We start from the raw sequence: 25,437 nt of genomic DNA on the forward strand, positions 1-25,437 counted from the left end.
AGGCCTATTTGGCCAATATCAACAGCTTTAGGAATTCGACTGGCTGTTGGGCCTAACCGCCTATTGCGCACGCGCGGGGTACCCTACTACCCCCTAGGACCCGCTTTGTCCTGGCGTTTGTAGCCTACAGCGTTAAAAGGGGCCGAGGAAGCGGGGCAACCTTTCTAGGCGGTTACTAGGGTGCAATTTTTTTTGTTTTTTCCCCTTCTCGAGATTTTCAAGACACTCCCAAACTCGTGCCGTTGGATAACATATCATATACATGAAAATCTTCACCCGCGTATACGGGTTTGATCTTCACTTTACATAACAGGATGGGCAAATCCCGCCGCAATAGGGCACGGCAAACTCGCAGCGATCCCATCGCAAAGCCCGTGAAACCGCCTTCCGACCCAGAGCTCGCAAAGCTCCGTGAGAGCAAGATCCTGCCCGTCCTAAAAGACTTGAAAAGCCCAGAGATAAAATCAAGGACTGCCGCAGCTGGGGCCATCGCAAACATTGTTCAAGATGCCAAGTGTAGGAAATTGCTGCTGCGGGAACACGTCGTTCACATCGTCCTCACCGAGACACTCACCGACAGCAGCATCGACAGCCGTGCCGCAGGTTGGGAAATTCTGAAAGTGCTCGCCCAGGAGGAAGAGGCCGACTTCTGCGTGCACCTGTTTAGACAAGATGTCTTGACAGCAGTTGAGCACGCCGCCAAGGCTGTAAGTTGTTTGTAGTCTCGGGTGGTCCTGATATTCTCAGAGGACTAATCACTTCTGCGCTAGGTGCTCGAAACATTGACAGCGACGGAACCCTCTTTTGCAAAGCTTCTTAAGGCGCAACAACGTCTAGTTTGGGATATTACCGGCTCCCTAGTGACGCTCCTCAGCCTCTTAGCATTAGCACGGGACGAGATCTTGGAAGCCATCATTGCAAATCCTACCCTCCTGCGGCTCCTTTTCCGTTTAGCCTCCACAGACATTGCTCCCAAGGAGATTTTTGATGAGGCAATGTCATGCCTCATGACATTATCAGAAGACAATCTGCAGCTTGGTCAGGCCATATTAAACGACCAGGAGACGCGATGTTACGACATACTTCTGAAACTTGCAACTGGAAGCGACGCGAGAGCGGTGCTGGCCTGCGGTGTCCTCCATAACCTGTTCTCGTCGTTACAATGGCTGGACCACAGCCCTGGCAAGGATGGCGCCTGCGACGCTATCTTGATCGCCAGCTTGTCCCAAGCCTTGGAGCATACCACGGCGAACAGCGGGATGACCAATGGCAGCTCTAGCCACGCCGGGATAGCACAGGTTGCTCTGGAAATATTGGCATCGATCGGAACCCACCTCCAGGAAACACTCGAGAAAGGCAACCGATCGCCATCAGGTCCTGGCAAGGCCGAGGAGGAATGGAACGGGTTTGGCGATGAGGATGCAATGGATGTCGACCAAGAATCCAACGCCAGTCCTGATGAAGACGACACAGGCCAGGAAGATGGAGAAGCCGGGGAGGACGCCTCAGACGACTCGGAACTCGATGAAGATATGGAACGCGTCACCGGCCCGGATGCCCCTAGCCCAGAAGCTGGCGACCTCGACGACTTGCCGACATTGCGAGAGATTATCAAAAAAGCCATTCCTCAACTCATTCGCCTATCCAATATTCCCATTACCAGCAACGAGAGCCTTGAGATCCAGTCGCACGCGCTGTCCGCACTTAATAATATCTCGTGGACAATATCCTGCCTCGAGTTCGCTGGGGGCGAGAATGCCAGCATCTTCAGCGCCTGGTATCCAGTTGCTAAGAGAATCTGGCTTAAAACAATAGCACCCATTCTCGAAGCTGACAGCGCCGACCTCCGGCTGGCGACGCAGGTGGCCAGTCTGGCCTGGGCTGTCTCGCGCAGTCTTTATGGCAGAACACCGTCGGATGGCACCCAGCACCGCAAATTCATATCGCTATACCATGCCTCGAAGGGCACCAACGCCCAACAACGCGAACCGGGCCAAGACGACAATGAAGCACAAGACCCCTTCCAGGGTCTCGGGGTTAAATGCATTGGTGTGCTGGGTTCGCTAGCACGCGACCCCGCCCCGCTCGATGTGAATCGAGAGGTAGGCGTTTTCCTGGTAACGCTTCTGAGCGGCGATACATCCCAGACGCCGCCAGCGGATATTGTGGAGGCGTTGAACCAGCTGTTTGACATGTACGGAGACGAAGAGGCCGAGTGCGATAGGGAGGTGTTTTGGAAAGACGGGTTCCTCAAGCACCTGGAGGAATTCCTGCCCAAGATGAAGGCGGTAGCCAAAGGGATCGATAAGCGGACTCAGCCGGAGCTGAGGATCCGAGCGGACGAGTCAGCCTTGAACTTGGGTAGATTTGTGCAGTACAAGAAGAAGCATGCGCCGAAATGAGGAGGGGAGATTCTTCAAGGCTAAGAGGAGGCGATGAGATGGCTGCCTGGGTATCGGCTTGGGTAACTTGAGCCCCCTCCCGGCATGGACTGGGCAGATAGCAGACCCACCTAGCACATATTAGCGGCGTCTCTGACAGCCGAGAGTCAGAGCCCTGTGAAATAAAAAGTCAATACTTGAGATGTCAAAATTGATCAAAAGGAGCTCGCCGAGACGGACCAATCATGCATTTCTGAGACTGCTCACGTTAAGGGGGTATATACTGGGTTCGAAGTAGGTGAAGAAGCCTTTGGGTGTCTTGTCAGGGTCCACTTAATGCTCGTTCCCTCCAGAGTCAGACTCACAAGACAGGTGGTGGCGGCAACCGCGCGTAACAGAGCCCGCAAGCCTTGACTCCAGACGAAACCGGGAAGACGACCTCCTATAAAAGAGGCAGGCTGGATTTCCTTCACCCAATAGGCTTCAACTTCTTCTTCTTTTTCTTCTCTGGGCCCTCCCCGGCCCCTCCCTCGCCGCCGCCGCCCGTCTTGGCCTTCTGGAACTGCCGCCAGCTGTTGATGCGCTGGTCGCGGGTGGCCTCCCAGTCCTCCTCGTGCTGGCGCTTGCGGCGCCTGGCCTCGGCCTCCTCCTCCTGGCGGCGCTGCTCGCGGCCCTCCTCCTGCATCTGGGCCTTGAGCTGGCGGCGGCGGCGCTGCTCGTTCTCGATGAGCACGAACTTGGTCTTTTCGGCCCACTTGCGCTCAAAGTCCTCTGTCTTGAGCTCCGGGCTGTCGACGGTCCACTTGTTCTCGCGAATCAGCAGCATGCGCGCGTCGGCAATGGCCTCGTCCAGGTGCTTGCGCTGCTTCTCGTCCATCAACTCCGTCTGCGCCTTTTTTAGACGGTCAAACGCTTCGGGTGCGAGCGGATTTTTGGTTTTGTCTGGATGGATCAGGAGAGACTTTTTGCGGTATGTGTTCTTGATGTCGGACTCGGGCACGCCGGGCTTAAGACCTAGCACGGCGTAGCTGAGGAGAGAGACTGGTTTAGTGACAGTCGCTCGGATATGGAGGAGGGGGGGTTTTCTCCAAGGAGAGCTTACGCGTTGAGCCTGAAGGCCTTGAGAATGCGGTCGATTTCGGCATCCTTGTTGGTAGGGTCAGCAGACTGTCGTCGTGGAGGGAGAGCGATTAAGCAAACGCACTTTGTCCCATTCTTTGGCTTCCGCTTCGAGTACCTCCAGTGCATCTCGGTTGTCCGCCGGGGCCTCCTCTTGTGTAGACATCTCCACGCAGCTTTGTGTGAACGTAGTAGAACGCCTGTTGTGGGAGCGGTTTGAGGTTGTAGGTACGGTATACGTTTTGGTTGGCGACAGAAAGAAGAGTTGGCAGTCCAAGAGCTGGCAGTTCATGCAACTGCCGTCATTTCAGGGCGATAAGCGCTGCGGGCGATAAGCGATAAGCGTTGAGCCCCACTAAAAATTGCTCTGGGGCCCTGGGCGGGTTGCTCTGGAATCTGGTCCCTTCGAAAATTTACTGTGAATGGACCTGTACTGTACACCCCTTGAAGAGAATACCCTTCTGGCAATCATCTTCCCAGGAGGAGCATCTGTAGTTTCAGCTTCAGGCCGCTGTCCCGCGCAGAAGCAGACGCAATACAGCTCCAATATGCCGAGGAGAGCAGCGTCTCCGGCCCTGTCGGAAAACGAAGTGGACATTGCAGGATCCTTGTTTGCCAACGACGCCGACAGCGATGGCGAAATCGAGCAGAAACCCGGTAATGCGACCTTCAACGACCTAGATTTCAATAGCATTCTAAATACGGCCGACGCCAGCGGATCCGACGATGGCGGCGACGAGGACTTCATTGCCCTCCAACAGCGGAGCTCCAACCGGAAGGCGTCCAATCTGCAGGGCAAGTCGGTCAAGAAGGGCGGCGGCTTTCAGGCTATGGGTAAGCGATACTTTTCTTTCCATTACGTTTATCTAGTCTCATGAGCTCACAGTCTTCCTCAGGCCTCAATGCGAATCTCCTAAGAGCGATTACACGGAAGGGCTTCTCGGTACCCACCCCTATCCAGCGTAAAACAATACCCCTGATCCTGGAGAAGAGGGATGTTGTGGGCATGGCCCGGACAGGGTCTGGCAAGACGGCCGCCTTTGTTATCCCCATGATTGAGCGTCTGAAGGCTCACAGTGCCAGGGTCGGCGCCAGAGGTCTCATCCTATCGCCCTCTCGCGAGCTGGCGCTGCAGACATTGAAGGTTGTCAAGGAACTGGGAAAGGGCACCGACCTCAAAACGGTTCTGCTTGTTGGCGGTGACAGCCTGGAGGAACAGTTCGGCCTGATGGCCGCAAACCCGGACATCATCATCGCCACCCCTGGCCGGTTCCTGCACCTGAAGGTTGAGATGTCGCTGGACCTCTCCTCAATCAAGTACGTCGTCTTTGACGAGGCCGATCGGCTCTTCGAAATGGGCTTTGCTGCACAGCTTACCGAGATTCTCCATGCTCTGCCGCCTTCGAGGCAGACTCTGCTCTTCTCGGCCACGCTGCCGTCGTCGTTGGTTGAATTCGCCCGAGCCGGTCTGCAAGAACCGAGTCTCGTAAGATTAGATGCTGAAACAAAGGTATCACCCGATCTTGAGAGCGCCTTCTTCTCGGTTAAGGGAGGTGAAAAAGAGGGTGCTCTGCTCCACCTTCTCCGCGATGTCATCAAGATGCCTCTGGGCGAGCCGGAAGGAGCCCAGCAGGATGAAGAGCACCAATCAAAAAAAAGAAAACGCGGCTCAGACAGGCCTAACCCAAAAGAGAAGCCGACAGAGCACTCGACGATTGTTTTCACCGCCACCAAGCATCACGTCGAGTACCTAGCAAGCTTGCTGCGTCACGCCGGGTATTCTGTGTCGCATGTTTACGGCTCGCTCGACCAAACCGCCCGAAAGATCCAGGTCGATAGCTTCCGGAGGGGGCGAACAAATATCATGGTAGTAACAGACGTCGCGGCTCGCGGTATCGATATACCCGTACTCGCGAATGTCATCAACTACGACTTCCCTCCTCAGCCCAAGGTCTTCGTCCACCGTGTCGGCCGAACAGCGCGTGCTGGCCAGCGCGGTTGGGCTTATGCTTTGGTAAGGGAGTCGGATCTCCCCTATCTTCTCGATCTCCAGCTCTTCCTCGGCAGGAAGCTGGTGCTTGGGCAGGAGGTGAAAGATCCGTCATTTTCCCAAGACGTGGTGGTAGGTTCTCTAATTAGGAACCAGCTTGAAGATCACACAGAGTGGGTGAACAAGCTGCTCAAGGAGGACGACGACATTAGTGCGCTCAAGCGAGTCACTATCAAGGCCGAGAAGCTCTACATGAAGACAAGGAACTCGGCATCGAGCCAGAGCGCGAAGCGTGCTCGTGAGATCATCGCTTCCAAGGGCTGGTCTCAAGTGCACGCGCTGTTCGGCGAATCGGCGGCGAATGCTGAGGAAGCTCGGGATAGACTGCTGTCCAAGATCAGTGGCTTTAAACCACAGGAGACCATCTTTGAAATCGGGCCCAAGGGCAAATCCTCGCAGAACAAGGCTGCCGAAGTCATGCGCAGCTTCAGATCAAGGGTTGGGCCTCGAAAAACTGCCAAGCAGGAGGAGGACACTGCGATGGCAGACGCCGACGACTTGCCAGTGCAGCCAGGTGAAGGCGGCGATTTTGAGAACTTTGAGGAAGACGGCGAGGATGACGAGGAAGCGTGGCAAGATGCCGAGGCTTCCGACTCGGAGCTCGAGGTCACGGTGACAAGCAGCGGCAAGTCGAAAAAGGGCCAGACATCCTTCCAGGACCCTGAGGTCTTCATGTCTTACACCCCGCGGACCACCAGCGTTGCCGAGGAGCACGCCTACGGTGTTCACTCTGGTGGCACGCAGAGCGCCCACTTCGTCGAGGCGGCCCGCGACGCCGCCATGGACCTGACCAACGACGAGGGCGCCAAGTCATTCGGCCTGCCGACACGCTCCAAGATGCGCTGGGACAAGCGGCACAGCAAGTACGTGGCGCGCACCAACGACGAGGACGGCTCGCGCGGCGTCAAGATGATTCGCGGCGAGAGTGGCGTCAAGATCGCCGCGAGCTTCCAGAGCGGCCGCTTCGACAAGTGGCGTCGCGCGAACCGCCTCGGCCGGCTGCCGCAGGTTGGCGAGGCCGAGAAGTCGAACCTCGTTCGCAATTTTGCCGGCGGTGGGCCCGGTGCCGCCGCTGCCAATGGCATGCGATACAAGCACAAGATGGAGAAGGCCCCCAAGGACGCCGACAAGTACCGCGACGACTACCACGTGCGCAAGCGCCGCGTCGCCGAGGCCAAGGAGAAGCGCATCGGCAAGTTCAAGGACGGCGAGGGCAGCAAGCGCGAGCTCAAGAGCGCGTCCGACATCCGCAAGGCCAGGCAGCTGAAGGAGAGGAGGCGCGAGAAGAACGCGAGGCCGACAAAGAAAGGGAGGAGATGAACTCGCGTGGAGTGGCGGCGACCGACATGTATCATCATCATACTGCCCGCTGGATATCCACCCGTATCTGTATATACATTGTAGTTGCAATAAAAGTTGGCAAAGACGATGATACCTGTTACATCGCTTTTCCTCCTTGCTGAGGTTGGGGTTCAAGAACGGCACACAACTGATATGATGGAGTCAGTCAACCGATTCTTTTGGTATATACATGAGCAGGATATCAGCAGATACTGTTAAGCATTGATGAGGAAATCGCAAACAGCCATCTAGTAGATGTAAACCCCAGCATACTCGCTGGGGCCCAAGAGCAACGAGCGTTTATTCGAACAAAATACAGATATGTATGGATGCGCAGTAATCCCCCGGCTTCAACAAGGTAAAGGATTTAGCGGTCTTGAGGGGTGTAGTACTTGGTACTATAGTCATCTTTGCTTGACTTTTCCTGAATGTACTTGACTTGACTTGACTTGCTTGATGAGTTGAGTTGACTTGGATTGGCTTGGATTGGCTTGGATTGGCTTGGATTGGCTTGTGTTGACTTGGCTTGGCTTGAGTCGGCTTGTGTTGGCTTGGCTTGGCTTGAATTGGCTTGGCTTGAGTTGACTTGACTAGGACTGACTTTCAACAGCAGGATGTCCACCTACATGCAATACAATACAGCACATACATATACTTCATAAACCGTCATAACACTAACGCCAGGCATATTGGCGCAACACCTTGCATTATTCCGGCATACATATCATAAGGTATACATGACATTTCCATCATCATCATCATCATCATGTCGTTATGAATTACATACATGGACTCATGCACTCCGTCTCTTGGCCCAGTTCTCTCCTAGGGTACGGTACGTAATCAGATATGCCGTTGCATCATCAGACAGAAGAAAAGATAAACAACCCTCCGTGGCAACGTGACGTTAACTACGCACACACAGCCCAACGAGCATAACACAAATACACCTAGCAGCAGCAGCAGCCCGCTGAACTAACCAGAGCAGAAAGCAACCCAAGGAGACAAGGGCGGGAAGACGGAAATCCAAGCAACCAAATGACCAGGACAGTCAGACAGCGAAAAGAGAAAGAATACTATTTCCCACCCGCCCTGGGGGCTTCCGGTTCAGGCGGTCCAGGCTCGATATAATTGACCCACTCGAAAACGCGATTCGCTCCCCTTCCCATGCCGCCCAAACCCGCCAGCACCGATGACCGCGGCATCTCATGCTTGTTGTGCTCGCGATGCGCCTGGCCTGGCGCTCGCCTCTTTACGTGCGGGGCACGCGGCGACCCGGCCATGTTGCTGCTATTCATATCGAGCATGCTCGGGTGGTGGTGGGGATGGGCGTGGTGGTGCGGATGCATTCCCATCCCAGGTAGTCCCGGTCCCGGAGGCGGCCCAAACCAGTCGGGGGCTGGAGGGTATGGGTTCCCGTGTATGATGCCGGGTCCGGCAAGGTAGGGGTCCTCGTCCATCGTGTGTCTTCGGAGGCCGTGAGCTGGGCCAAGTGGTGGCCCGGGGTGCGGGAGAGGTGCCAACGGCATGCCGGGGATGTGGCCAGGGACGTGGCCAGGGACGGCGGTGTGAGTAGCGGCCCGTGAGGGCGGGGGTGGGCCGCCTCTGGTGGGACTGAGAGGTCCCAAAGGACCAACGGGCCCCATTGGACCGAGCGGAGTGAGGGGTCCTAGGGTCCCTGGAGGTCCCGCAAGGCCGACAGGCGGTGGGGGGCCGGTGGGGCTCTGTCTGGTCTCTGTCTTGAATCGGTCGGCCAGGCGTCTCTCCAGTGATGTAGCGCGTCGAGGAGTGTCAGGCGAAGGCGCGCGGCGTCGCTCGTGCGAGGCCGGCGCGGGCCTGTCGGGTGAGGGGTAGCGTGTGGGTAGTTGCTCCCACGTTTCCGGAGATTGAGGTCGCGATTCAGGTGGATATCCGTGTCGCCTGCTAGGAGACCGAGGTCGATGCTCACGCGAGAGTGCATGCCATCTGTCGGGCGAACCAGCGCGCCGTGCATCGGGCAAGAAATCGTCCAAATAATCATCATCATATCTGTCCGGAGACGCGTAGCGAAGCCCTCGGTCGCCGGGTACGCCGGCGCCATACTCAAAGGCGGACGCTGCACGATCAAAGGGGCGGCGTGTGGGAGGTTCGAAGGCCGAATGGGGCGGCGGCGGCGCCATTGCGATGTGTGTCTGAGGTGGTGATGGTGCAACCACAGTTGCGGCTCGGCGGTGGTACTCATCGTCTGCGAACGGAGCACCACGGCCTCGCAGCTCCATCCGACGCCGAGACTCGCGGGGGTGGCCGAAGTCCAAATCGCGCCTACCTCGACCAAGATCGGCGTGGTCGTCGTGGTGGCCGAAGGCGTCAAACGAACGCATCCTGTGCGCGAGATGCTCATCGCGCTGCTCTTGGAGCCGGCGCAGATACGCCTCTTCCTCGTAGCTTGATGGCCTGGGCCGAGCAGTGGCGGGGAGTGGGTCCACAAACTCGGATTCGAAGTCCTGGGCCGAGGCCGGGCTAGGGCCAAAGGCGGGCTCGGACATGAAGGGATTTGACCGCGTGTTCACCTCGCCCTCAAACGGGTCATATTTGAACCATGGACAGCGGCAAGTCTTCCACTTACCCCCACATACCATACAGAACTCTGCTCCGCAGTGGCTACAGGAAGGGACACAGCATCAGCAAGGACTAGTCACAAACGAGTCTGGGCAACTGGGAAAACCGCTCACCAAGTCATGCGATTGCTGCCCTCTTTGAGCTCAATGGTGGCTTTGCAACGATAGCAGCGCTGCCATACCTCTCGGTTTAGTTGTTCGAGGAACTGCGTGGATTCTTCGTCCCTTGGGCATTCAGACTGATAATGCCACTTTCGGCTGCAGGAGCCGCAGATTTTGATGCTGCAACGACTACATTGGGCTTGTCTGCGCCCGCCTTCGTGTCGGATATCCTCTGGGCTGATCCACTGACCGCAGCGACGGGAAGGACAGTATAGACTGTTTCTTCTCGTGAACTCCACGTATCTTTGGTTCCAATCCTTCTTGAAACGGGCGTCAAAGAGCTTCTCGACGTGTTTAGGCGAAATATGGTCCGTGGTGCAGCACCGCGGAGGCATGTGCTGGGGGTCAGTGAGCGACTTTTTGAAGGCTCGGCGGAGGCACGAGTGGCACATGCGATGCCGGCATTTGAGCTTGACCGTTTTTTCAACTGGCGTCTTGTCATTTCTACAGGCAACGCAGGTCGTGAGGCTAAACCAAAGTCAGGGCTATGTAATGCAGGTCAATTCCCGGGCAGGTACTGACCGCTTAGCCGGTTTCTCCACGTGAGAAGGATGGACAGAGGGAGCAACGGGAGCAGCAGGCGCTGCAAGGTCTCCAAAAAAGTTCGTCGACATGCTTAGGCTGCGTTTCGACGCGGCATGGGATGCAGCACCGGTATGCGGTCTCTTGTAGGACAGGGACGTTTTCGACACGTACACGTCGGATCCATGACGCCTGGTCGGCCTCCTACTAATTTGTATGCGTTAGCGCGCGAAATGACTGTCAGGTCGGCTCCGGGATCAAGGTAGAATAACTACCTTCTGGATCTTGACCGGGATAATGCCTCATCAACGCTCGGCGGGCGGGAAATGGATATGTCCCTGGGCCGCCGATACTCATCTCGCCTGCTGGACGCGGGACGCGATTGCGAGCGATGCCTTCCCACGGACGGCGCGTACCTTGAGGTACTGTCCGGCTCCTCGTACTCCATTTCGGGCTGCCGACTGAGGCGTTCCTGCAAGGAGCTGGAAATAGCGGGCGCTGAAGGCGCGGCGGGAACGGCGGGGGCAACGGGCGCCGGGGGAAGGTGCTTGTCGCGGGGCCGGATGGCCTGCTCCTCGTCCGAGTCAGAGGTTACCTGTGTGTCGTCTTCCGAGTCCGACACCGAAGTCCTGGGAGAGCGCCTGGACTCGGGGGTCGAGCGGTAGCGGTGAGTGCTCGCGTCACGACGGGACACGGTCTGACGACTCACGGGCCGGGAGGGGCGCCGGGGCGGGTCGTCGTATTCGTCATCGTCCTCCTCGTAGATGTAGGTCGGGCGCCGATGCTGGGACAGGGTTGGGGCGGAGTCTAAGATAGGCACAGAGGCGTTAGGCACGCGCATAGCTGATGAGTCTCCTCGGGGCGACCGATGCGGGGTCTTGGTCTTCGGCGGCGGCGTGGACGTGTCTGATTCCGCGGAGCTGCTCGTGGGGAGTTGTTGCGGTCGACGGCGTCGTTGCTGCTTCCGGGACGATGGTTTGGCCTTGTCGTCGCTGGCATCGTCTGAGGACTCGACAATGTCCCCGTCTATATCTCCATGACGTTTCAGACGAGGCGAGGCACGAGGACGTGGCTCGCTGGTCCGTGACCAATCGCTTGCAGGCTGGGGCTTCGCTTTGGCAGCATGCTTCTTTCGTCGAGAGCTCATGGGCCCGCTCTGCTGCTGCTCGACGTCGGCCATTCGTTCCGCACTCAGCCCTAGACTCTAGAGTAGCAGCAAACTCGGGTACGACAAGAAGCGTAGTCCGGCCGCTTTGGCGGTTCGTGTGGAAGTCGGGCAGTGGCGGCAGCAAGAATCGAGCTTGCGAGAAGAGGTGAGCGTCGGCCAGCTGGTTGAGCGTGGTTGGCCAGGCAAGGGCGGGTCGGTGACTTCTACAGCTGCAATTGGCTTCGCGGATGTCGAACTTGCATGGCATGCCAGCTCAACAAATCCTCCCTCGAATGAGCCTAACCTTAGCCACCCCTGAGGCCCACAGAAAACCAGGGTTGCAAGATAGCCCTCGACGCCTGATAAATACCTGACAAGCCCGCAGGTGCAGGCTGTGAATGTGCTTTGGGCACCGCCGAAAGATATACCTAGGTGTAGATGCCCGGGCAGTTCGCGAGGAGGGGATCGAAAGTGAGTTACCGGGACCCCTTACTTGGGTGAATGATCGGGTAAGGCCGCTCGTAGTGGAGTGGCCCGGGTGAGGGGTCGAGGGGTGACGAGCGCAAGTTGCACTTGCTCAACCAAGCTCATGCCATGCCTGGTCCAGAGGAGGTTGGTGAGGGTTTTACTTCGTACTCCGTATGGACCTATCCAACCTCGTCCCAGTGTTTTTCAGAACTGAATGATTACCGCGGTAAATCAATGCACCGCAATCACCATCTCCCGCCCGGGTGTCCGTGATAACGCTAACAAGTGGCAGGTGCAATCCACCAAAAAATCCGGTGGCAGGCATTTGTGTGATAAGTCACGTGATTACATAACACTTCACATCAGAACCGGTCCGGAACTTCCGAGGATTGTACGAAGTACTTCGTTCTTATTTTACTTTGTACTCCGTACAGGCCATGAAAAGGCTAATGTCATTTGGGCGCGGGTCAAATTCCAGCATTAGGAATTACCGGCTTGCGACAGATGGCGCTTGAGTCCATTGAACAGCCCATCCGGACCTCTCCCGAGCACCGCAGCTTTTCCATCACTCCTGCGGCCCCGCAATCGGCTAGCGGGCACTGCCGGCCCGGCCCCGCAAGGCTCGGGTGGCACCGAACCGGCTGCAGGGATGCTCCGGGCACTACAAGCTCCCATGGTTTGAGATAAGTTTGGCATAAGACTGTGAAGTTTATTCGAGGATTTCCGCACCTTGGCGGTGTATGTTGTAAGTCCTGGTTTCATACGAAGATAGACTTCAAAAGATCACGAAAATAAAGAGGAAAAATAACGGTTGTCGGCTAAGGATGGGTAGACGGACGAACCATGGGGCAGAGTCTTTTCTGTTGATTACGTACCGGGTAACTGCTTGAGGAGTGTCACGGCCACTGCCCATAGTTTATCATGATCCGGCCGTTGGTTGAGCCCGCAGGAGCCACTTGCGTCAGGATGAAAGCACCGCAGCGTTTCGAAAGCCGGGGCTGAATGGATCCGTGTTGTACGGCTCTGCTGCCGGGCCGTCCCCAGCCGGACTCGGCCAGGCTTCGAGGTTCTGGCCTCCCGCGTGGCAGCGCCAATGGCCAACATCTTACACTACGCCAGGCCCGTTCACCATTCGCCTCCCCCCTGGAACATAAAACCAGCGAGAAACGCGGCTTGAGCTGCCGAGGCTGCCTCTGCCTGGCCAGGAACAGCTACCTACACTAATAAGGGGCACACGAGAATGTCGTGCAACTAAGGGCCAAATAACTGGATGCAGTGCAGAATATTCTTCGACGTAACAATTTGCGTCATTGTGTCGGACAGGCAGTTCAATGGATGCCAGGCACGGGGCATCTGACTTGCGGCCGAGATATACCAGCGCAATCAAATTACCGAAGTGGTGTAAAATTGCAGTCCCAAGAACAGAATCGCATCACCAAGTTCGGCTTCGCTCGAACCTACTACCTAGTAAGGTACTGTACTGTTGCACAGCGGGGCAGCGACGGAGATGACAGGCAAGATCAACTGAGGTGCTCAGTTCACCCAGCCTTGCTAAGGTAGGTCAGGTACTAGTAGGTAGTTAGGTACAGTACCTAGGCACCCGTACTTTTATTTTCAGTCCATCGCGGATCACGGCAAGAAGACAGGAAAAGGGACAGGAGATGGGCATATGTTCCAGGAAAAGCACGGCCTCCTCAAGTTCAAGTTGTTCTCTACACAGTACATTAATGCATCCATACGTCGTGCCAACCCCCCTCCTCCTGCAATCCCATTTCCCAGCGCTCTTGACACCGGAATCCAGGATATCTAGGGAGGTAGTTTATACCATGTCGTGCTGCTGCCCAACCATCTCAGGTGGCCATGGCATGTTTGTAAGTCGAAGGGGGAACTCTCGTCCGATGTACTGTATCAGGCGAGGAGATCGCCGCGATCTGCATCACATCAACAATGCAATCGAGGTCTATCGACAGTTCTCGTGTATGTATGTCGGTACTCAGGGAATACATTCTTACGACCTTGACCCGCACCATATCATAGCTGAAACCACAAGGTCCCCACACTGGAATCAGGAAAGGAATCCCAAAAATTCCATCCTTTGTGGGGTTGAACGAGTTGAACCTTGCAGAACCCCTTCGGAAACCGGGCCCGGGCGATGTGATATCGAGTATGTGGGCAAGCCATGTACTTGTACTTGTATTCCAGCGTCGGTTAGCTTTCCAAAGGCTAGGTAATCATCATGGGCTGCCCCATGGGGAATCCCTTGATCTAGGGGTTTGGTGGTGTGGAGAACGATCTCCTACCTAGTGTACGTCGGTGTACGCGGGCCACAGGAAGATCAACATGTGAACTTCGATCTCTACCAGCATGACGAATCAGCAAAGAGGCCAAGATGGAGATAGGATTCAGACTCAAAAGTACTTCAGGTCACCATTTGTACGAGAAGGTTTGTGGCTTGATGTCATATCTATGTACTAAACCGGGGCGGATGACTGAAGAGGGAAATCGAGGAGTGGTTTCAATATCTACAACAACGGAAAGGGTAAATACAAGCTTGGTATCTAGTTGGCATGCATATTCAAAAACCCGTGTACATGGTGCACCCCGAACCCGCTTTGGGGTATTTCCGCCCTAATGGATAAAGATAAACGCCGGAAAGCCTGAGTACAGCCACAGGATCAATCGACCTCGCAACAGCATTATCCCAAACGGCGTCTTGTGTTGCTATCGCGCCTCCTCCCCTTCCAGCTTGACTGCAATCGACGCCCGACACCAGGAGGGGGAGGAGCCGAGATGGAAGAGATGGAGGGAGGACAACCCCGATCGGGTGATATCAGAATGGGGTACATTAAAAAAGAATGCGGGGTGAAAAAGGACGAAGCGAGGGAGTGAAGAGTGGAAAAGCCGGCATCCCGGCCCGTGGAGCCCGTGTTCTACCATCAGTCCGCGACTCTCAACTGCAGCCAATTTTAAACTCGCCTCAAGGGAGCTCAAGTGTGTGCCACACGCAGCCCAAAAGCCCGCAGCTACCCAGGAGCCTGTCTCTCGGTGCAGGGCAGCTAGACCTTGATGGGATGCTTTTCTGCCGGTTGATTCAACGTAGGATTGGAAAACGGTGGTGCCGATGGCGTCTCAAGCGTTGAAGGCGACGGCGCACCGCCGTTGTTGCGCCCCAGAATAGACTCCTTCAACTCTGCCGAACCAGGCCGTGTCCGCATGGACGCTGAGGAGCCGTCACGAAGACCAACCAAATCTATCTCTTCCTCCTCCTCCATCCAACATGCATCAGCTTCACGGCTAAGGCGTTGTGATAGTTCCCGGTATTTGCGTACGCCTGTGGAAGTGAGTAGCATAACTGGCGCGGTTCTGATGAAGCGCTCGGGCAAGGCAAGTTCCGGGCGGCATGTAAAGTCGTTCGTGCCGGGCGTGCATCGGCTCCATGCATCTTCCATAAGCGAATTTGCAGCCCGTGGGGTTTTCTGACAACCCGGTCAAAAACCCCAAGGGGCAATGGCCTCTCCCAGAGGACCGGAAAGGTGGGTTCAGTTGGGTTCAGTTCGAGCTAGGCGAAAGATGCTACTATGCGTTCATGCACGTTCGGGGCGGGTCTCCGCGTCGGTTCGCAGGGTTCAACCGCTGAGAAAGGTCCGGCGCCTGACCTCAGCTTCCTTGATAATCTCAGCCGAGAGGCTGAGGCTGGGTGATAGGACTGCGTAGCGTTCGATTTCCAGAATGACATCGTTGATGATCTGATCGATTGCCTCGCGGTGCGGTACGAGACTCCAGAGGATGCTGGACAGCGATGGGGACATTGTCGCGCCCATGACCAAGAGGGTCTGCGACACGATGGAGAGTGCGCCTTGCCAGAGGTACGGCATGTGTCCGGCGTGACTGCGGCCAATTCGTTAGATTGGGAGGGGGAGAGTGCAGAACATCGCAGAGACTCCAGCCAATGGGAGGGGGCGGAAATTCAACTTACTGTGCAGTGATGTGCTCCAATTGCCGAATTGAGGCTTCTAGGCACTTCGTACAACTGTCCCGCACCGCGGGGTCCAATACGGCCTGTTCATTGTCGAGAACAGCGAGAATATACGGCCGGTAGATGATGGTTCGGCAAGCGTAGAATCGAAGTCGGAGCACTGTCTGCACCGGATCAGGGAGCATGGTGCGTGTGAAAGGAAACTGCAGTGGCAAGGGCAGGCTCTCATACCACTGCGTCAGCTGGAAATCCAACTCGGCAACCACTGGCTCGAGGCTGGTCGTCGAGGCCATCGAGTCCTTGGAGTAAATGAGCTGGCTGACTCGGTTCAGCAGCCGCCGCAGAGCAATCTCGGCCAGGAAGTACCACAAGTCGTCTCGGCCGACCGCCTCCTGCTCATCCCCTTCGAAACCGCAAGGAAGGCCGACATTCTCCTCGAACGCCACAACCCCCGAATGTGGTAAGTCCAGTTCTGCGAGTAGGTCGCTCTCAAAGAGGAGCGAGTTCCAGTAGATCCTCTCAATCAGCTCTCTCTGGTCGGCCGGGACTCGGTTGGGTGTCATCAGCAGAAGCTGTAGTTTCGTGCTGGTTGTGCAGAGCAAGTTCCACGCTTCTAGGGGCCGGACGAGGTAGAAGAGGTAGGCGGCAGCCAGTAAGTGGCACTGCGCCGCAAGCACGCTGTTGGACGTCATCATGCCGGGCAGCAATGACCAGGCGGCGGTGAAATACTGAAGCCCAGGGGGATCCTCGTGTGGAACAATTCTCGATATGCTTCCTCTCAGGCTCGCCTGGCCGAGCGCCAGGACGAGAAGCACAATGCAGCTTTCCGGCCCCTCTCTGAAACCGTTTGAAAGGGCAATCCGGTAATGACTCCTCCACGTGTATGGGTTCACGCACGCATACCAGACATTGACTCGGTCAAAGTAGGCTTCAATGTAGGCATTTGTGTTGGACAAGTCGACGCAAGGCGTCTTGGTAAGCGAATGCAGCGGCTCGCGGGCCATTTCAAGCTGAAGGAGAATTTGCGGGTCGTAGGGCCGCGAAACCAAGTCCCGAATCAGCGGCCATTGCAGCAGGTGAAGAGCCGCATTCGTGTGCACCTTTGGCATGGTGGATATGTTGTTGGTGGCTGTCGCGGACCAGGTTCCAAGACCGCCGCTCGGGATAACCGAGACGAAGTTGGCGGCGTTCTGCATCATCAGGTTGTCGCCGCTGAGACCAGTGCCATTGCTCATGTTGGGCGAATCGTGCGATAAACCAATGCCGCTCCCGTTGCCAACAATCGACATCTGGAGCAGGTTCTCGATCCTATTGAGCCGCTCCAAGATGAGCTTGTCCCCGGCATCCAGTTTGATCCCGGGCTCCCGGTAGATGCATTCAGCGCCCAGCTCCGTGCAGAGCTTACACTTGGGTTTCGTCCCATCGCATCGCGACTTTCTCGACCGGCATACCTCGCACTACAAACTGGTCAGCTCCCAGCCGGTGCTTGACCGCGGCTCAACGTACGGCAATGGTAGCTCTCCGCCTTGGATAATCCACCCCGGCATCTGTATTTCTTCTTTTCAGCGGATTGATGCTCTCGACATCACTCTGTGATTTCGGAATGCCATTGGTGGCGTTTTCCGGTCTATTCTCGGCTGTCTGTGAAAGGTTGCGAGCCTTCTGTGCCGAACCGAGAATGCCCTCGCGGCTGAAGCTGGGCGTTCGCGCCGATTTGAGTGATGTTGGCGATTTTAACGTATTGGCGCCATTGGTGGCTGCGCCAAGTTGGGGAGATGGAATTTCAACCGAAAAGTCTCGATTCGGCAACGGAAACGGCCTGACGACAGCGGCGTTGGTAGCCCCTGTCATGGTGGCTGTTGCCGAGTGCGGTGAGTCGCCGTTCGAGGACGGCGACATGCTGAATCGGGGGCTGCGCAAGCTGGAAGACGGAGACGATGAACAAGAAAATCAGGCTTCCTTCCAACAGCCTGAGACCTCGCGGACCGAGGTGCAGAGCAGAATCGCGACGAGTCCCAATCTTTACCCAGCCAACCTGACACAGAAGCTGCTCCTGCACGACAAGTCGAACTTTTCAAACACCATGAACACCGTAAACACTTGGACCTGTTGCGCGCAGTCGTACTCGCATATCGGTTTGCTATTACGAAGACAAATGCCAAAGGCGGTTTTCGGATGGTGTGTATTCGGTCGGTGTGTTGCGTTAGAGCCGGTGTGACGGGTGTGGAGGATTTTCCGGGACCTTGGGAAGTGGAGGATTCATATCTCATTCACGGACTGGATCAGCCTTCGCCGAGCGTCTGGTCTGCGCTGGGCGTGGCCAAGAGGAAGCAGGCGAGGCAGGGTACCCAAAAGGTACATACCTGACTGCACCAGAGCACCCCGACAGGCCAAGGTGTGATGTGAGGGTGCGTGTCTGTGCGTTTGCTGGTTCCGAGTTACGCAGGCCGTTAGCCTTTGCGGGGGAAAGCTGCCCTGAGCCAGTTACTGGGTCCGTAATTACACCTACACAACGCTAGTCTGGCCACCAATAATCAGATATAACGGAGGCGGGACGGCGGGCACAGGGGGGCCATGCGCTAGTGCCGACAAGCTGTGGGAAGAGGACGCTGGCTGGCTGGGTGGTTGACGACCCCATGTCGCTAGCTCGCATAGGTGCCGTTCAAGAGCAAAGCGAAGGCATATTGTGGAGCGTATTGCATGTTACTGTGCTTAAGAAGTCCCTTACCTTAACCGTAACGATGTGGGGTACGTTCACTTGTAAATGCGTCTGTGTCGTGCTTGCTCGTTGATGTGTTTAAGCTCGGGCTATCCTCACTCCGTACTCTAGCATGGCATGACACTTCTCACCACCATGTCCATGTCGTCTTGAAATCCTGATGTTACATGAAGCGAGCCATGGAAAGCCGTATCATCCTTATGGATGGGCGAGCGTGTGCTTCCCAACCACACCGCCAGCTAACAGCTTGGGACGGAGTGTGGGTCTTGTGCGGAGAAGAAAAGAAAATGAAGGAGGGAAGTGCAAATCAATAACGCGGGGGTGGGGTCCCCAACAGCCAAAACCAGTCTCCAAGGGCGTTGCTCCGCTTCTTCCGTTGATAGCTTTCGATCGCTTATTACACCAGGACCTCGGCGGCATAATGTGGAGTCTGCACCTGAGAGCAGAACAATGTGGACGCCAAACGGCGTCACGCCTCGCCAGTATATCTTGAGTACTGAAGGTATGTCGATGAATATGGGAAATCCGCCCTTTGTTGTCTACACCTCGATCATCATCACCAATGTTATATTTAAGGACACTTCCAGGTTGCCCCTCGGTCAGAACTACCTAGATTGGAAAATTCAAACCACGACACAGATTCCATTCCTCTGCGACATCTTGCTGGAAAGGCTACAGTAGCTACAGTGGCCAACCTCAGAGCTCGCATGTGGTCAGCGCCTACATCTAGGTAGACATTTCTCAACCCCGCACGACCAGCGTGAAACGCTTCTACAATACGGAGTAGTTAGGGCGGCTTCCATGGTCATCAATTTCCATCGCCATCTTCATCGGGCAGGTCATCGTATTTCTTCTCCATGAGCTCCCAGGACTCTTCGCCGACAACGCTGTCGACCGCCGCTGGCACTGCTAGACGGCCAAGAGGCAGCTCCCATCGCCCTCGTCCGAGGGGCTTTATGGCCTCAACTATGTAGTCCACTTGTGTGATGGTGGCTTGCGAGGCTTGCATGACCCTTGCACCCATCAATTTAGCATAAATCACACAACTGCCAGCGTCGTTCCTTGCAATCTCGAGGCCGTCAAACCACGGTTACGCTTCCGCATTAGCACCGGAGACGAGGAGCAGGAAGAGTTCGAGAAGCAGCTTCCACCCCACATTTGACGCCTCTGGATTCCAAAAGGCACAGGAGGTTGTTCCCTGTGCGGTGATGATCCTCGTACCCCGCCCGGGTCCTCTTCAACGGTGCATCGAGACAGTAACATTGCCATACCATCAGTTGTAGTGTATGCCGATTTCACCATCCGTTTGCCATGACCTGAGCGGATTCAAGAGTCATGTGGCGATGGGAGCTCCTTCGCCAGCGCGGCTACAAATGACTTTCTGACCGCGACAAGCTCTTCCTTCCTTTCTGGTCGAGCAGTCCCGTGAACTCTATGGCCCACTCGCGCAGCCTCCATTCGAGTGGCGAGCAGGGCCAAGTCTATTTCAGGTAACCGAGAGATTGCTGATATTGGGAGGATGGGGCGTCTATACGCATCGTATATTGAGCAACCGAGTTTTGCAGTGATGACGGCTCCGCTCCCACACCACCGTCGAGATCTCCAAGACTCCCCGTACTTACACAGTAATAACATCAAAGAAGAAATGCAGTTTTGCAGTCCCGGACTCCTGTTATTGAGGACCGTCTGTGGCTGATCTTCGACGGCGCTGCACCACGCACGTGCATCTGGGATCTGGGACAAAGCACGTAAGACGTGAGTGGCTTGATGAACCATCTCAGCAATTTCGGTCCGATTAGGCACTTGCAATTAGACCCTTCTGAAGTCATCACCTGTGCGCAAGAATCGGTTTATGGATATCGACCTAACCAGTACATTGACCCTCGCTGGCATTCGCTTATCCTAGCGCTGACCAACAAAATGACCATGAAAAGAGCACCCAAAAAGATCATGGAAGATCGGGTCGACTGTCAACCTGACCAAGGTGTGTATGTACACAGACAGTATGCTCAAGATTCAGGATAAGAACAGTTCATCTGTAATAACAGGTAGAGCTCATGGAAGCTATCTCCAACGGTTACGTTAACTTAGTCATCACGAATCACGGCCTTTCGGCAGCTCGAGACCTTGGATTTGACTAGGGCCAGACCGGTCGCCCGATCACCGTCACGGCCCTGCCGTCTCCACGGGAGAGCCGAGTGGTCATGGGACCCGGAGAGCCGGCAGCCCCATATTAATCGGCACACCCCACCGTTGACAGGGTGAGGTGGGCTCGGCTGTCTAGACTCCACCACGCGGCGACGGGAATCGATATTGCAAGCCCATTCCTCCCGGAACACCATGCTGCGCGCGGTCGTGGGGGGCCCCTTCCAGACCTGGTCAGTCAGGGTAGCCGCCCGTCCCCGCGGATGCTAAGGTTAGGACCTCCCCATTCAATACGTGGACTCCTTTCAAAAAGTTAAACGCTTGCACTACCGAAATGGCGTCTGTTTGTGCCGCCGGGTTCCTCTTCGGCGGAAGGGACCCTGTAGGTATGTCCTGTACTGTTCCGAGTACTGTACTTACAGTGCTGCTGTAAGCGCGGTCCAGTCGTGGTCTCTATCAACGGATTGCTGCTGTAGACTCTAGGGTTCCATTTACTGAGCTTGCCCCCAGCCGCGAATACCGACTGCCGGACCTCGGTGCTCTGCTCGGCAGGCAAGCTTCTTGCCAAGGCCTTCGGATGCCCGAGAGCATCTTGGACCTCCTTCTCTCGGGGTCAGCACTGCAGTCGTCTCTGGTTCGGCGTTCGGAAGCTGCACTTACACAAGTACGGAGTACTGCACACGTACCCAGTCGGCTGTATGATCCTTCTTCCCCTCAGCTACCTACCCACTACCGTCCAGTGACGCTCAACTTACAATACACTGTGCATTCCATTCCACTACTTCTAGCAACGTTAGAACTTCACTAACAAGCTGCGTTGTGGTAGCGAGGAACTTTTTCGGGCCAAAGGTGGAGGAGCTACACCGCGGCTAACGCCCGGCTCATCTCCGATCCGCCCCTTGGATCTTTGTTTGCTCCACAGAGAAGGCCAGGCGGCCTGGGGTTGCTCCCCCGCACCAGGATCCTTCCCGTGCCTGCATATGGCCGTGTCAATCGCTACCAAGCCGGGAGCCTCCGAGCGGGGGCGCGGCCACATCGGAAGCCGAAGCAATCCGTCAAGAGTTGCCGCCTCCAGTTGACAGATCTGGGCTGCGACGAGCCCCCTTTTGGGGGTCGTAGCGAATGCTGTCCCTTCCAAAACTGGTGGTCTTGCGCTGCAGAGGTGCATAGACTGGCAGACATTGCATCCTCCGCTTTCGCCATAACCGCCCTCCTGCATGGACTATAGTGACTGTACATACCTAGTCAAATTGCACGTGTAGGTACTCGCTAGGGTGCAGGACATTCCGCCTCCTGACACTATTGAGACTACAGCTGTCATTCCGCTTCTGGCCATCATTCATGCCAAACCTGGCACATTTCGCAGCCAGAACCACTCGAGGGGACCGCTCAATGGCCGGCATACACTACCTAGGTGGCGTCCTTCATACATAAGGTAACCATATTAGTGTAGAATCGTGACTTCTAGCCCCGCCACGTGTTTGGGGGTCTGCTCTGCAGCTGCTTGTCATGCTGTCAGTCACAATGGCACGGCCTGCTGCACTTTCGACTATGAAGAAGCCTACACTCCTCCGTACAGTTAGGGATTCTAACGTCATTACTTAGTTAAGTAGGGATCCGTATCAAGTATGTACGAACATACGAACATACCATGCAGAGCTTACCTCCTCCTAATAGTACCAGTATGGGATCCCATCCCCTATCCCCTGCCTAAGTGCCTTAGTGCGCACACTTGCAACAACGCCCAAAATCCAATTTTCATGACATATTAGTACCTCTATGTCCCGCGGGCCTACACGAAACATACACTAACGTAGGCCTGGAGAAACTCCATCCCTGTCGGCGGCCGGCGTACCGCCGCGACAACCGCAGATCCTGGGCATTGACTTCGACCCGTTCATCTGAACTTTGGCCACCCTCACTCAACCCGGTTCTTAGCCGCCTCTCCGGACGTGAGCATGGGCACTAGCAATGGCACGGGCGGGATTGTATGTATGTACAATACATACAATGACAAGCATTACTAGTAGTACGAAAATCTAGTTCGGATGATACAGTACTGCAATGAGTATCTTTTCCTCCCCGTTTCCCAGATTAATCGACTGAGTCCTTGCTTCAGCCCATAATAAGAAGCTGAAGATCGAGTATCGTCGCCTGGTCCAAATGGTGTGATACCACGCCCTCGGATCCGCCGACGGAATCGGCCCCGCACAGGGATCGCTGCCGTTGTTGGTGTATGTACATACAGTACATGAGTCGAGGCGGGGACCTCCAGTCACTTTACCTGCTTGAATATCCGTCTCAGGTTCATCACATTATCACTGTTCATGCTCACTTGTTTAACATGTTGATGGAATCCACCAGGATTCTCTCTTGGGGGCATCATCCATTCAGTCATGATGCCGGCATGAAACTAAAATCAGGCGCTTTTCCGTCGCCACAAGCTCTCGAATTCTAAAATACAAAAATCAGAGCAAGCCATCCGTTTTGTTTTCCCATGATGTTCCTTTGCAATGTCTAAACATCCTACAATCCCCTTCCCTACTCCTTAAATAGCACAAAATTGGGCATACCGGGCACATCTGCCTCGGCCACAGTCTTGCCGAGCTTGCCCGTGGCCGTGTCACGCTCAAAGACGACGACGCGACCATCGGCTTGCAGGCCGACGGCGACGCGGCTGCCGTCTTTGTTGAAGGAAAAGTGGCGCGGGTTGACGCCGCCAGCGGGCGCCGTCTGGACGTGCGTCAGCACGCCCGTCTCCCCGTCGATCGAGAAGGTAATAAGGGGGTCCGAGGGCACCTGCGTGCCGTTGGCGACTGTGTAGGTGAGGCTCCGCTCGAGCCTCGACGAGAGGGTCAAGAACTTCTTGTCGGGCTATGTTCGCGTTTCGCGACGGTTAGTGTGATTTGCTAGGGCTGATTGCCAGGTAAGAGGGACAGTTGCGCCAGACTTACAGAGATAGCAATCTCAGCTGCTGCCGTACCCGCCGGCACGGGGTCGGTGCCACCGTGCGTGGTGGCATTGTAGACCTGTTGAAAGCCTAGGGTCTTATCGTCATTGTAGGCAACGGCAAAGCCGGTGACGCTGTTCTGCAGCTCGTTGATGATGTATAGGAACGTCTTGGATTCAGTCGTGTAGAAGGCCGCATGACGGGGACCGGTCCCACGGTCAAACTCAAGCGGTGTCTATGGGCTTTGTCAGTCGTCTTCGTCCACTACAACGGGGATATGGATTAGAAATACATACCGACTCGCTGTACTGCAAGGTTGCCTTGTCCACCTTAAAGACGCGGAGGAGATCGGCGCCCAGATCTGGGAAGACGAGGAAGTCGCCGGTGGGATCTAGAAGAGCCTGATGAGGACGAGACTGATCTTGAGGGCTTGGGCGCTTGTCGGCAGGAACCGCGAATGCTTCCGTCTGAAGCGCCGCAATCGCCGCCGGATCGGCAATGTTAAAAGTTTGGATACCGGCACCGGAGCTACAGGCGCCAGGCTGTTAGCAGTAGTTCGAGCTGTGCATTACCTCTGCCGTGGCCGAGAAGATTGCACGCTTCCCAGGACTGTAAAACTACGCACGGAATCACCGTAGAGGACGGGCCTCGGGCATGGGCAGGGACTGAGTACTACTCACTAATCGGCCACAGCCAATCCACGACCGCCATCACCGTAGACGATTGTGCTGACCGGGCCACCCAAGGTCGGGAGGGAGCTCAGCTTGGTCAGCAGCCCGTCGCTACCGACCTTGAGTGAAGTTACAGAGCCATTTGGGCTAGGCCAAGCCTCGTCGACGCAATAGAGAATATCGCCGGCCTGGGTCAACCAGGACGGATAAGGACCGCAGGCTTCGGAAGCGCCGATAGATTCCAAGCCCGTATCACCAAGCTTGAGTGTCGTGACCTTGCCTACTGCTCCCTCGGGCGGGTACGACGTCACATAGAGAAAGGAGGAGCTGGCACCGCACTCGGCGCACGCCAGGCCGAAGCCGGCCGCCAGTGCGGCAGCGATGCTGTGTGAAGTCCGCATTGCGACTAAGATAGTGGTGCAGTGAAGACTTGGCGCAGGCTACTGCAGCAGGAACCGAGATAGCAGGTATTCGGTATCGGTGGCTTGTGCAGGTCTACTGCTGAAAATGAGAGTTGATATGCTGAATGAGCTACCGTTTTCGAGTTGCCCTGCTGGTGGAAAGAACGTCTGTCTATACTGAAACAAATCCTGAACTCGAATTCCCAGAAAGGCGGCAGAGCGGGCTTTTAATGACAAGGAGCAATCCACGTCGATCGTGGCACGGCGGACAAATCGACGTTGTCAATAAGCACAATGACACTGCTGGGCTCAATGCGGGCCGGGGATTGGCGAAAGGCCTCGCGTAGTCAGATGAGGGCCACAAGAACATCCGAGTCCCTCATTGCCTCATTGTTTGCTGTCATCTGAGCCACTCCAGGGTCCTGTGGCCCGGCTCTTTGGTGAGCAACGGTTGTTGGATAACCCATCAAAGGACCCCTTGCAGCAATCAGGAAGCGGGAGTTGCAGTGCCTCGTTCCGCATGCCTTAAGATCAGTCGACCAAAGTCGCTGTTTGGCAGTTTGAACTTAATTTACCCGGCCCGATCAAGACGGGACCAATCCGCCCGCTCTAAACAGGACTCGGCGTACAACCAGAAACAGGCGGCTTGCGGCGTCACAGAGGTGAAGAATCAACCTGCTGCATAGTCGCGCGTGTGGAATCTTGCAAAGGAAGGATCTCATCGAAAGGAATGGCTGGTAGGGCTCCGCCGATCTTTGATGTGGCTTGGGAGGAAACCCTTCGCTCTT

The 25,437-nt window shown here is 55.9% G+C and overlaps 8 protein-coding genes across 8 annotated transcripts; 3 read left to right on the forward strand and 5 right to left on the reverse strand.

The window, feature by feature from the left end:
• The first annotated feature begins 180 nt into the window (after window positions 1-180).
• N656DRAFT_758302 (uncharacterized protein) lies at window positions 181-2,612 on the forward strand. The gene is made up of 2 exons (XM_064813176.1): window positions 181-707; window positions 771-2,612. Exons 1-2 carry the CDS (start codon window positions 315-317, stop codon window positions 2,400-2,402), a joined length of 2,025 nt encoding a protein of 674 aa, XP_064667431.1. The 5' UTR covers window positions 181-314; the 3' UTR covers window positions 2,403-2,612.
• Window positions 2,613-2,756: 144 nt separating this feature from the next.
• Window positions 2,757-3,628, reverse strand: N656DRAFT_782282 (uncharacterized protein). Its single transcript, XM_064815733.1, has one exon. The coding sequence runs from the start codon at window positions 3,256-3,258 to the stop codon at window positions 2,851-2,853; it is 408 nt and encodes a 135-aa protein (XP_064667432.1). The 5' UTR covers window positions 3,259-3,628; the 3' UTR covers window positions 2,757-2,850.
• On the reverse strand, window positions 3,475-3,848 carry N656DRAFT_305329 (uncharacterized protein). Its single transcript, XM_064809186.1, has one exon. It carries the CDS (start codon window positions 3,790-3,792, stop codon window positions 3,541-3,543), a length of 252 nt encoding a protein of 83 aa, XP_064667433.1. The 5' UTR covers window positions 3,793-3,848; the 3' UTR covers window positions 3,475-3,540.
• A 70-nt stretch (window positions 3,849-3,918) lies between these two features.
• Window positions 3,919-7,202, forward strand: N656DRAFT_782283 (DEAD-domain-containing protein). The gene is made up of 2 exons (XM_064815734.1): window positions 3,919-4,334; window positions 4,397-7,202. Exons 1-2 carry the CDS (start codon window positions 4,049-4,051, stop codon window positions 6,868-6,870), a joined length of 2,760 nt encoding a protein of 919 aa, XP_064667434.1. The 5' UTR covers window positions 3,919-4,048; the 3' UTR covers window positions 6,871-7,202.
• Window positions 7,203-9,473: 2,271 nt separating this feature from the next.
• Window positions 9,474-10,108, reverse strand: N656DRAFT_686996 (uncharacterized protein; the record flags this gene model as incomplete). Its single annotated transcript, XM_064810626.1, has 2 exons — window positions 9,474-9,531; window positions 9,603-10,108. Coding segments are annotated over 2 exons (564 nt in total), but the record flags the coding sequence as incomplete, so codon positions are not given.
• A 3,150-nt stretch (window positions 10,109-13,258) lies between these two features.
• Window positions 13,259-14,282, forward strand: N656DRAFT_782287 (uncharacterized protein). Its single transcript, XM_064815735.1, has one exon. The coding sequence runs from the start codon at window positions 13,515-13,517 to the stop codon at window positions 14,016-14,018; it is 504 nt and encodes a 167-aa protein (XP_064667436.1). The 5' UTR covers window positions 13,259-13,514; the 3' UTR covers window positions 14,019-14,282.
• A 1,131-nt stretch (window positions 14,283-15,413) lies between these two features.
• On the reverse strand, window positions 15,414-17,662 carry N656DRAFT_838707 (uncharacterized protein; the record flags this gene model as incomplete). Its single annotated transcript, XM_064818876.1, has 3 exons — window positions 15,414-15,675; window positions 15,764-17,220; window positions 17,270-17,662. The coding sequence occupies 3 exons, from the start codon at window positions 17,660-17,662 to the stop codon at window positions 15,414-15,416; spliced, it is 2,112 nt and encodes a 703-aa protein (XP_064667437.1).
• A 5,506-nt stretch (window positions 17,663-23,168) lies between these two features.
• Window positions 23,169-24,649, reverse strand: N656DRAFT_791412 (putative isomerase YbhE; the record flags this gene model as incomplete). Its single annotated transcript, XM_064816970.1, has 4 exons — window positions 23,169-23,501; window positions 23,582-23,812; window positions 23,874-24,105; window positions 24,258-24,649. The coding sequence occupies 4 exons, from the start codon at window positions 24,647-24,649 to the stop codon at window positions 23,169-23,171; spliced, it is 1,188 nt and encodes a 395-aa protein (XP_064667438.1).
• Window positions 24,650-25,437: the final 788 nt, after the last annotated feature.

This window comes from Canariomyces notabilis (genome assembly GCF_033297395.1).
Source record: "Canariomyces notabilis strain CBS 508.74 unplaced genomic scaffold N656scaffold_22, whole genome shotgun sequence".
In the NCBI taxonomy this organism is placed as follows: Eukaryota; Fungi; Ascomycota; class Sordariomycetes; order Sordariales; family Chaetomiaceae; genus Canariomyces; species Canariomyces notabilis.